General features: G+C 39.2%; 1 protein-coding gene across 1 annotated transcript; it reads left to right on the top strand.

Moving 5' to 3' along the window:
• The first annotated feature begins 524 nt into the window (after positions 1-524).
• On the top strand, positions 525-1560 carry LOC146712764 (C-type lectin lectoxin-Lio3-like). Its single transcript, XM_085437019.1, has 4 exons — positions 525-573; positions 666-1010; positions 1096-1184; positions 1268-1560. The coding sequence occupies exons 1-4, from the start codon at positions 525-527 to the stop codon at positions 1391-1393; spliced, it is 609 nt and encodes a 202-aa protein (XP_085293145.1). The 3' UTR covers positions 1394-1560.
• Positions 1561-11584: the final 10024 nt, after the last annotated feature.

Genomic DNA, 11584 nt, shown 5'->3' with positions numbered 1-11584 from the left:
CTCTCTTCTTATCTGCATATGATCTTCTCTTATTGCACTTGCACTTCTGATTAGCTGCAAACTGTATTTCACTGTGTAATGACAATAAGGTTGAATACTAAACAAAACACTATGTGACTATTTCAATGGTTGTAAGTTTTCAGTCTTTTTCAGTGATTCAGTTTCCACAATAAAACCTTTTCATTTCTCTCAGGAGGACTTTCCACTCTTCCTCCCCACTCCAGAAAATACCACTTTGTGAACCAGCTGATGACCTGGACTGACGCTCAGAGTTACTGCAGAGAACACTTCACTGACTTTGTCACCATCTACAACAGCAACATCAACCAACTGCTTCAATGTCGCCAAGGATCAGTGCTTTTGCTTGGATAGGGTTCTATGATGATCCTTACAGCTGGAAGTGGTCCATGGAGGGAAAACTTTTTTATGTTGGCAGCACACATGAGTTTTTGATCTGGGCTAACGGCCAACCAAACAATGAAAATACAAATGAATACTGTGTGGCTCTTCAGGGACAAACACAGATGGATGATAGACCCTGTGGAGCTTCTTACCCTTTCCTGTGTTACAATGGTAGGAAAAATGACTTGTTGCCATAGTTATCCTACAATTTTAGGAGATTCATAATGTGTGTTTGAAAATTCATCCTTTTTAATCTTTCACAGCAAAAAACACAAGTTATATCTTAGTGAAGGAGAGCCGCTCCTGGTCAGCGGCTCAGTCGTACTGCAGGACATACCACACAGACCTGACCAGTATAAGAAGCAAAGAGGAGAAATCCAACATCACGCTCGCTTTGAATGGATCAGGGGTTCAGTATGTGTGGATTGGTCTCTACAGGGATCCCTGGGCCTTCTGGTCTGACAACACCACCTCCACATTCACTAACTGGTGGTCCTCTCAACCTGATAACTTCAATTCAATTGAGTACTGTGGAGCATTTAATTTAATGTCAGGGGAATGGGCTGATGGCTTCTGTGGGTTGAGACTCTCTTTTTTCTGTTTCAGAGGTGAGGTCCAGAATGCAAACACTGTAAGATCCTGTCATCATGTAAAACACTAATGTTTGTGTTGTTATATGTGGTTCATTTTTAGCAGTGACAAAGCAAACAGTGGTGAAAATGAAGCTTCAGTCAGAGGCAGACATGCACAGCACAGAGATCCAGCAGCAGGTTTCACAGCAGGTCAGCAGTTCAGTCACCAACACAAACTTGACACAAGTTCAAACTATGCTTCATGTTTTTCATCATCTGCACATTTTGTCCAGCTGTCAGGCCTCATGCTGTCAGAAGGACTGACAGACTTCAGGATTCGTTGGAGGAAAGTCCAGAGTTACCGTGACGACCAGTCAAAGAAGCAGGATGTGGACGGTGGCTGCAAAACTGAAGTCTGACTGGACTGAACCACTTCATGTGTGAAGTTAATAACATGCTGTGCTGAGCTGTCTCATCCTTTGAATCTTTCAATGTTTCAGAGTGTAAAGTTCCACCAACAGCTCATTTGTTCAGCTGCAGTTGTAGTTTGGTAGAAAGTCTTTAATCAGAGGTCCACTCACTAGTTTTCCTGATAGGCTCTAGTCTCTTGTTTTCTTTTGCAGCATCTCTTTCAACACTTTAGACTCTGTCCTTCTGTATAAGTCACTGTACAGGCTTTGTCTGTGTGCAGTTTATTAGGATCCATAGTTCCGTTTCATTCTGACAGCAACCTCTGCTGACTTACACAAATGGTAAAGAAAACAATGGATCATGTAGGCAGATATACACGAAGTAATACTTAATGACTGAGTCCTCTGTGGGTTTTTACACAGAGTAATAAATCAGGTAACATTGTTACAGATCCATGAACACAAAAACCTTTGACGCTGAAGTTTTTTGTTTCTTCTGTTTGAACGTTTGAGGTCCATGTTAAAATCAGAGGTATTCAACTGTAAATGTAAAATGTAAAAATCTGAATGTGATTTCTTCAGTCTAGGAAAGAACAGCTGTAGTGGAAACGGGAAGGCTAAGAAAAAAAACCTGACTGAAAACTCCAGAGAAACATATAGTTAAACCGGTCTTGGAAACTATGTTATACGTATGTTGCACTTGTGCTTTATAGTAGAATTGTGTTTAATATGTAACTTTACCACTTTATATTTTTAACATATGATATTGTACTTTATAAATGCATTATAAATGTCCACAATATCAATCGGAGCTTTGTTGTAAAGTGTGAAACATGTCACCATTTATTTATAACCAAAAAAACATTTGTAAAAGTATAACTGGGCCTTACTATAAAAAGTAGAAAGCACCTACAGTTATTTATTATTGCTAAACTTACATACAAGCCTTTTAAAGATAGCTAAAACTATATAAAGGAAACAAATCATATCCCTAAATTCACCACTGGCATAAAACAAAGGAATGCATGCCATGAAAGAGTTCGGGTCTTAGGAGGCTAAAATATGTGAATGACAAAATTCAGCCATAATAAAATTGTTTATGGGAGAAATGACAACAGAGAAGAATATAAATTGACACAAAGTAATGGCATAACCTTTATGCTAATTAGTGAATGACATCATAATCTAAATGTTGTTAACTTTGTTTTGGAAAGATTATGATAAATGAATGATAACTAGTTCTAGTTGGAGCTTTAATCTTATGAACTATGAAAATGAATCAATCAAGTTAGACCTGGCTGAACTCAATTTGGAACCAGATGTCTTTAGGAATGAACTGTCACAACACTTAAAGTTAACTGACTAAAATCTTTTAATCAACACAATGGCAGTAAGAGAATTCCACTGGGATTTATAAATTATGTAATGTTTATTTGAAGACTGTAAAACAAAAAATAATGCGTATGGAACAAGTCTAGTTTCATACTTGTAAGGAATGATAGCTGACTTCGGAGGACATCTCTCTCTCCTTCCAGTTCTTCAGTTCTTATCTTTTGCCACTCCAGTTTCTCCTTAATAAAAGTTTCTCTCGCTCCATGTTAAGAAGGGCAGTTGCAGTAGAGCAGGATTAGAAGAAGAATCTAAAGAACAAACAATTATTAAATTACAGTGCTAAAATAAGTTCTAATCTAAACTTGGGAAACTCAAATAAAATATTGATTAAAAGCGGATACAACTTGAATTTATAAAAAGCCACTTTGGAAAAAAGTTGGGAGACATACACTAATGGAATGGTAATGGTAATAAAGGGCAAAAAAACAAAAAGCAACAAAATAAGCAAACAAAAAATACATATATAAATCACCTGGATCACCTGTTGAGAAAGAAAAAAGAAAACAAGCAGAAGAAAAAGAGAGCAATAGAATAAACAACAACATCATGATGATATATGGGAATATAACAGTAAAATACTAAATATTAAACATTATTGTGCAGCACGTAAGATCAGTGTGCTTTGAGGTAGGAGCCAAAAAGAGTGTAATTTGTGTGTGTGAGCACCCGTGTGTACACCTGTGAGCATGAGCGCGCTTGTATTTAAAAGGTTACCTCATGTAATGATCTGCTAGAGGGTGTGGGCAGCCACAGCCCCGTCCTCCAGGGCATGAAGCACACCGTAAAAAAAAATCCTAAAAATACAGTAATATTCTGGCAGCTGGGGCACCAAAATAATACCAGAAAATAACGGAAAATAACTTTCTAATGAAAATACGGTGATTTTCAGTAATGACAATAGTCTGTTGCCCTAATTTTACATTTTTTTTCATTTACATTTCATTTAATTTCAAAAGGGATTTTGACTTTTTCAAATGCTTTTAAACATTAAATTAGGAACATTTTAATGTGATTAAACAATGAAATTACCTATAAACAAGGTCAATGAATGCGGCAATATGAATCATAATACGTAAATGTACAGAAAATTTAAATAATAATGGATTGCATTAAGATAAGATAAGATAAGATAAGATAAGATAAGATAACCTTTATTAGTCCCACACGTGGGAAATTTGTTTTGTCACAGCAGGAAGTGGACAGTGCAAAAGTTATGACGCAAAAATTAGAATACAATAAGAATAAATACAGTACACAACTGTACAGAATAGAATAAAATAATATACTATATACAGTAGAATAAAATAGAATAAAAATATACAATAAGATAAAAATAGAATACGAATGCTATATACAACTGAGTAAAAATACAACGATGCCAGAAAAGATTATTGCACTTAGTGTTATTGCACATGTGTGGATGTGTGTGCTTGATCAGTTAAAGTCTTTGTTGTGGAGTCTGACAGCAGTGGGGAGGAAAGACCTGCGAAATCTCTCCGTCCCACACCGTGGGTGCCGCAGTCTCCCACTGAAGGAGCTGCTCAGTGCTGTCACAGTCTGCTGCATGGGGTGGGAGACGTTGTCCAACAGGGATGACAGCTTAGCCGCCGTTCTCCTGTCACTCACCACCTCCACTGGGTCCAGAGGGCATCCTAGAACAGAGCTGGCCCTTCGGATCACCCTGTTCAGTCTCTTCCTGTCCCCAGCAGAGATGCTGCCGCCCCAGCAGACCACACCATAAAAGATAGCAGAAGCCACCACAGAGTCATAGAAGGTCTTCAGGAGTGGGCCCTCCACCCCAAACGACCTGAGTCTCCGCAGCAGGTACAGCCTGCTCTGCCCTTTCCTGTAGAGGGCGTCTGAGTTATGTTCATATAGTGTTCATCTTTTAATTGCAAGGTTGCCAGTTCGTAGCTTGCCATCACCAGTGTATGAATGTGTGTGTGAATGGGTGGATGATTGTGTATAGTGTAAAGTGCTTTGGGCTCCTTAGGACCAAGCGCTATACAAATACAGACCATTTACCAGTTTACAGTTGTGCCATATGTTGTGAAATCAGTTTTACCTCGGTTCTTTTTATTCCTCGAGCATCCAGAGATGGCAGCGGAACTCAGTAGTTATTTTCACAAAATCTTTATTCATCTTTACTCATCTTCATTTATCTTTACTCATCTTCATTTATCCTCATTTATGCATGCACTTCTAGAAGGGAAGATGAGGCCGGTGTCCCTCTCCAAATCTTCACCCCTTTGTTAGTTACAGCCAGCTTTATAGAGGCTGTCCCCATCGTAAAACCCCCCACGGTGTGCTGCAAACTCTGTGTCTGTGTCTATGTGGACGAGCACATGAAACCTACATGTGCGCGTTCCCGCGTGCCTATGTGAGTGCTCGTGTGTGACTGTGTACGCATACCTGTGTGTATGTGTGGATGCACATGAGTGAGTGTGCATGTGGATGTGTGTGCGTGACAGTTAAAACACTGTGGGTGTAGGTGACTCCCTAGAGGTCATAAAACCCATCTCCCTTCCAGACCACAGTTATTCAGTTACAAATGTTGAGACCCCACCCCAAACATCCTCTGGGGAAATTCCACTCTGTTTTAGTCAAAGGAGCTTGCAAAGAAAAGCGTCTGGACTTCTTTAAGTTACTTGAAGACGTTTCACCTCTCATCCGAGAAGCTTCTTCAGTTCTAAGGTCAAATGGTGGAGAGTCCCAGATATAAACCTAGTGGGAGTGACCCCCCACAGAGGGACAAAAGGACCCCCTGATGATCCTCTAATCGCCTGAGCCAAGGTGTGAAATTGGGTGTGGGTCCCAATCAGCCAGAGTTTCGGGTGAGTTCATTGTGAAACCTGGCCCCACCTTATCATGCGAATTCCTGAGGTCAGATGGCCCAGGATGTGAGTGGGCGTTAAGGCGTCTGGGAAGGGATCTCAAAACTGGATTATAGATGGCAGAGAGTTGGTGTCGTAAACCCCCGCCTCTGTTCAAAGATGGTAGCTCACAGTGGACATAGATGGCTTCTTTCACTCCTCTTTCAAACCATCTGTCCTCTCTGTCCAAAATGTGAACATTGGCATCCTTGAAAGAGTGACCTTTGACCTTTAGATGCAGATGGACTGCTGAGTCTTGTCCTGTGGAGGTGGCTCTTCTATGTTGTGCCATGCGCTTGTGAAGTGGCTGTTTGGTCTCTCCAATGTAGAGGTCTGGGCATTCCTCGCTGCACTGTACAGCATACACCACATTGTTAAGTCTGTGTTTTGGCGTTTTGTCTTTCTTTGCAAGCTCCTTTGACTACGATGACCTGGATGACTGAGAACCTTCACAGACACTCTGTTTTACATTCACAGTTCAAGTGGGGGAGGGGTCTCCTACAATCTACACCTAAGTTCACGACACAGTCAGCCTTTATTATACTGAGGGCAGTGTCAATGTCTCTACAATAGTTCTACATTCTATGTTTACACATTTCTAAACTCTAAAATAAGCTAAACACTCCTACACATACTCCTTCCATTTCTGAATGATGGCTTGAACAGTGCTCCGTGGGATGTTCAAGGCTTGGGAAATCTTTTTGTAGCCTAAGCCTGCTTTAAATTTCTCAATAACTTTATCCCTGACCTGTCTGGTGTGTTCTTTGGACTTCATGGTGTTGTTGCTCCCAATATTCTCTTAGACAACCTCTGAGGCGTCACAGAGCAGCTGTATTTGTACTGACCAGTGTTGGTCAAGTTACTTGAAAAAAGTAATCAGTAACTAATTACTGATTACTTCCCCAAAAAGGTAATCCCGTTACTTTACTGATTACTAATTTTCAAAAGTAATTAATTACTTAGTTACTTAGTTACTTTTTAAAAACACGATTTACACCCTGAATAGGTGATAAAGTGATAGATCTTTCAGCCCAATTCTACTTTTTCTACATAATCCATCATACAAAATGTAATCAAATGGAAAAGTCTCTTTTTAAAACTTGTTTTATTAGTTTTAATCTTATAACTTTATGCATCAAGCAAAAATTTAACTATATGCAACATTCTCTGACTGGAAGAAATTTGTTTAATATTTAAACCTATTTTCTGCACATTCCAGCACATAAAATATATATATTTTTTGTGTTTACACTCAGTCTTTCAAATAGATGCAAGTAAAACACAGCAGAAAATAAATTAAGTCAAAGACTAGCGGTCCTGTCGCTCTATTTTCTCCTGTAAAGCAGGAGCAGGGTAGGCGGAGGTTTACCCTGGTGCAGGTGTGCCGCAGCGGTCAGTGGAAGAATCCGCGAGTTTCTCTGTGAGTTTCCCATTACGTCATTGCGCACTCGGTGCTTGCTTGAAAGTTTAGGGGGTTTTTTTGCAGTAAAAAGAGTTGTAGAAAAAATATTAACGCAATGTAAATTTAAGACGATGTATTTCTGCTTTATTCTTTATTTTTCACAGGTTTAGTTTTTGGTCCAGTCCCAATGTGCAGCATAAGATCATTAATCAGTAAACCCTCACAGACTTAAATGACATCACCTAGCCAAGAGAGATTAAAAACATTAGATTCACACTGTATCCCATAACAACCATGTGTTTCTACACCTGTTTGGACCAGATCCACATCAGCCCAGAGATTTTCCCTATCTGTAGAAGGGAAAGTATTTACTGTTTACATCGTCAGTGTGGTTAATGCAAATGTCATTATAATCAGGCTTAAAATGTCAGAAAAGTGGTGCTATGTGTGTTTTATTCTTTGATTTGAATTTTATTAAATCTTGCACATTCCAGTTATATTTAAATAAATAACATCATTTGCAAGGCATTTGATGACATCCAATGTAATATGTGTTTTAGATATGTAAATTTACACATACATGTCATTTTAATCATGAAAAATATAAAAATTTCCCTAAATAATGATTTCCTTAATTAGTTACTTGCAACAGGGTTTTCTGTGTCTCCCAACATAACCTTAAGAGTATGGCAACAATATCAGGTTATGGACTAACTCTCCAAGTCCAGGTTGGGTCGTGCAGGCAGACTCCATCCTTTTGGGGTGGTGCTCTGCATTTCCCGCTCACAGTCAGTCCACCTGTAACTCATCAGCCTCACCAACAACAGTCTTTGCAAGATTATCTGCCATCATAGTGCGATAAGTAGGCTAAGCCAAGTTTCCTTGTATTACCTTTTATGCTATAACCTTTCTCTTCCTCTGCTTCCACTCACCTGTTTCTAGTGATGGGCAAGGCAAGACTTTGTGAAATGCTGAAAAATTCGAAGCATTTGTGCCAGAATCGTATTGAGGTTGAAACAACCTGAAACCATCTCCACAGTGATGCCTGCTGGACACTTTGGCATCGCCACATCTTGATGATGCTGTTCTGTGAAACAGTGACACAGACGAACCTGCAAAATTCAGAACTAATCTATTTATTATACTAGACTGTTAATAACTGTGATCATCACAGGTTTTATAGAAATCCTCAAACAAGGAAATAAAAATAATCAGACTGCTAAAGCCAGGAAGATGTAATTGTAGTGATCAGTGTGCTTCAGCAAACTTCCCCCTCTGTTAGCATTGGTGTTGCTTACAATAAATCAAATTATGAAGTCAAACATACAGAGGAAAGACTACTGTGTTTACTGCAACACAGATTTATAGATGTTTTTGGCCTCAGGCAAGGGAGTCACATGTTTCTGTAAAAGTCACTACAAGACACTGATTTCATGGTTCTATAGACTCTGATCTGTAACTAAGATTCCACGGTAAACACTTTTACATCACAATTCATCTCACAGTAACTGAGTAAAAGCATTCAGACAAAATCATCTCAGCTTATTACAATAAACTCATGAACATTAAAAAAAACAAACAGAAATACAACATTCCCACTCAAATAGTAATAAAAGCAAACTGTGGAGCATTTTACAACAATCACTTATTCAGATCTTCAGATAAATGACACCCTGATGATCCGAGGGTTGCAAGGAGGATGTTCTGCTTTGACCCTGAATAACTGATGAGATGCTGAAACAGTAACGACTCTCATGCAGCTGTTTGTGATCTATAATTACGTTAACATCAGAGCCGGGAGCTATTCTCGTTTGGATTCAGTTATAGCTTCAGTTTATGTTCTGCTCATTTCCAGAGAAGCTTTGATTGTTTTATTTTTTCATTATGGATTTGGAACAATTATACATTTGCTACTTATATTTATTTATTTTATTTTCTTCATGATCAAGGATCTTAAGGAACCGCCTGTCTGATCTGAACACGTTCCAGGCTTTCGCAAGAAGAAATGATCAAGTGATCAATTAAATGATCATTAGGCAAAAACTGTCACAAACATGGATTTACAAACTAATTGCATAATATGGTCCACTGATTTCTTGTGAACTTCTGTTTGCTTGATGTTTATGAGTGGCTTTCTTACATGTTTGCTTGGTTACATTTTCTTCCTCTTCCTCTCTCCCACACCACACCTTGACCCACACATCAAAGTGTGAGTGTGCTGATGTTTAGGACCAATATACAGCACTGTCACTGAGGAGACATTACAAGTGTAAGTTTATCAGAAACATCAAGTCCCAAAGCAGAATTGTTAGCTTCTCTGAAACCTTCACGCCTTTCCATTAATCTGAGAGAAAGCTTCAAAAAGAAATAAAAACAACCTTATTAATGTTTTAATATGCAATCAGATCCAGGTGTTTGCCTGGAGTGGAGTTTCACTCTTCCTGAACCAAGTTCCGTGGAAGCGGAGCGGAAAAGCCGGTGTCACGGCTGGGGAGGCGAGCCGTGTGGTGTGGAGGAAGGAGGACCCAAGATGCAAGCAGTGGATGAAAATACTAGTGAAGTTTATTTACAAGGTGGTGTAGTGGCAAACAAGCAGTGGGGCATGACAAAATAACTGAAGACACCTAAACTGGGAGAACTAAAAAAACAGACCTGGGAGCATACAACAAAGGGATGAGAGGCAGAGAGGCAGAGGAAAAGCAGCACACCAAGGAACGCAGACTGACACGGAGAAACACAGACGAAACTAAGCACACTCACGTAAGACACAGACCTTCACAATAAAACAGGAAACTCAGACACAGGGAACCAGACAAGATGCTGAACTGAACAGACAGATTCACAAACAGACGGGGTGACACCATAGACAGACAGAGATACAGACGCAGACTCAGAGGCAGACCGAAGAGAACTCAAACAATAATAATCATCATAATAATAAACTAGAAAATGATAATAATAAACTTAAAGCGCTGGGTCACCGACCCAGGACCATGACAGTTGTGGCCACAGCTGGATGAGGGAGCCCCTGGTGTAGGTGAGCCTTGGGGTGATGTCGAAGTGTCGGAAACAACAAAATCAGAAAAATGAGGAAAAAAGGAAAAGAATACAACAACAAAAAGAGCATTAAAGCTAGTAAAAGAACACAAAACTGCTCCGCTGACTGGCCGGTCGACCACATGAGCAGCGACCCGGGACCCGCATGTCAGTAATAATACCTGTGTGAACACATTTTGAAAACTAGTCATTTGCATGCGTTTTTTCTTTGTTTTTCTCATGTTGTGTGTTCCAAGAACCACATTTGAGCTTATTTGCTTATGAATATTTTCACCTCTGTTGTCTCTTCCTCAGAAACTGGTCTGAGCTTAGATTTTCATTTGATTTGCATGTTGGTGAAGTAAAATCACCTTTGTGTAACCTGGCTTATTGTTATTTAAGCCTTTAAGCACATTATTTACAGGATTTATGTTTTATAGAAACAGGTCACTTGAACAAATATACCACCACATTCAGTTGTGGCAGTCGCACCACATCCAGAAGTAGATGTTGGTTTATTTTTAATCTTTAAGTCAATGAAATGCATACATTTGTTGGTCAATATCTCAGAAACATGAAATAATTAAAAATACTTGTCAACATGTCATATATAGAAATTGTAATTTTGAAAATCATCTGTTATATTTCTTTATTCGCTATATCTCTTAGATATCTCTAAGGAGCTTGGAAAGAAAGGTTTCTGTACTTCTTTGAGCTTGTTGAAGAAGTTTTCGGCTCCCATCCAAGAAGCTTTGCTTCAGTGGAGAGATCCTACAGACAAAAACATTGATGTGCCATAGGCTCCCTAGTGTCAGCCATCGTAGCTAAACTTTACATGGAGAAAGTGGAAAGTAAGGGTTTTGGCTCTTGGTCAGGTTTAGAGGTGTGGATGATTTTGGTAACCTTGTCTGAGGCATTTCATTTACAAAATGTATGTTTCCATAGGTAAAGCGCTATACAAATGCAGGCCATTTTTTTTTGTATGGTCACATAACCAAAAATACCATGATATTTGGTTTTGGCCCTGACCACACTTCCAAAATTACATGTTGGTTTATTTGTCAGGAAAAGTCTTAAATCATCAAGTTTTATCTAAATAAAGGGGGGTTGGTTTAGGGCCCGGATGGGGATAGAAGCTCCTCTTGAGTCTCTCTGTCCTTGCCAGAACAGTTCGTTGCCAGGATGGGACGGGTCCTTCAGTATCCTTTGACTGTAGGTCAATATATCATAGAAAGTTAAATACTGGCTCACTTACACAGGATATCAAAGCTGACATATACAGTATTCCACACAAGCTTAAAACATAGACAAATAAAGTACGCAGTTCTCTTTCACTAAATTATTTTTACTTCCCCTCACACACTAACTCATCTTCACTGTATGTTACCATGCTTTCTATTGAAATTCACTTCCTTCGGGTGTCCTCATTTGATAGTGAAATATATGAAGGGATCAAACACAGACTTCTTTAAAAGTCAGTTTCACTCACCACTTGAC

The sequence above is a fragment of the Copadichromis virginalis genome, linkage group LG3 (genome assembly GCF_057382275.1).
Source record: "Copadichromis virginalis isolate Kocher_CV1m ecotype Utaka linkage group LG3, C_Virginalis_male_GT1.1, whole genome shotgun sequence".
NCBI lineage: Eukaryota > Metazoa > Chordata > Actinopteri > Cichliformes > Cichlidae > Copadichromis > Copadichromis virginalis.
Note: the sequence above shows the minus strand (reverse complement) of the source record. Positions and strands in the feature narration are given on the sequence as shown.

What these genes read in the sequence shown, in the direction of transcription:
- LOC146712764 (XM_085437019.1), top strand. Translation starts at nt 525, where the DNA reads ATGGATGATAGACCCTGTGGAGCTTCTTACCCTTTCCTGTGTTACAAT. An exon ending in CCCTTTCCTGTGTTACAATG is followed by an intron (nt 574 to 665) that starts GTAGGAAAAATG and finishes AATCTTTCACAG; the next exon opens with CAAAAAACACAAGTTATATC. An exon ending in CTCTTTTTTCTGTTTCAGAG is followed by an intron (nt 1,011 to 1,095) that starts GTGAGGTCCAGA and finishes GTTCATTTTTAG; the next exon opens with CAGTGACAAAGCAAACAGTG.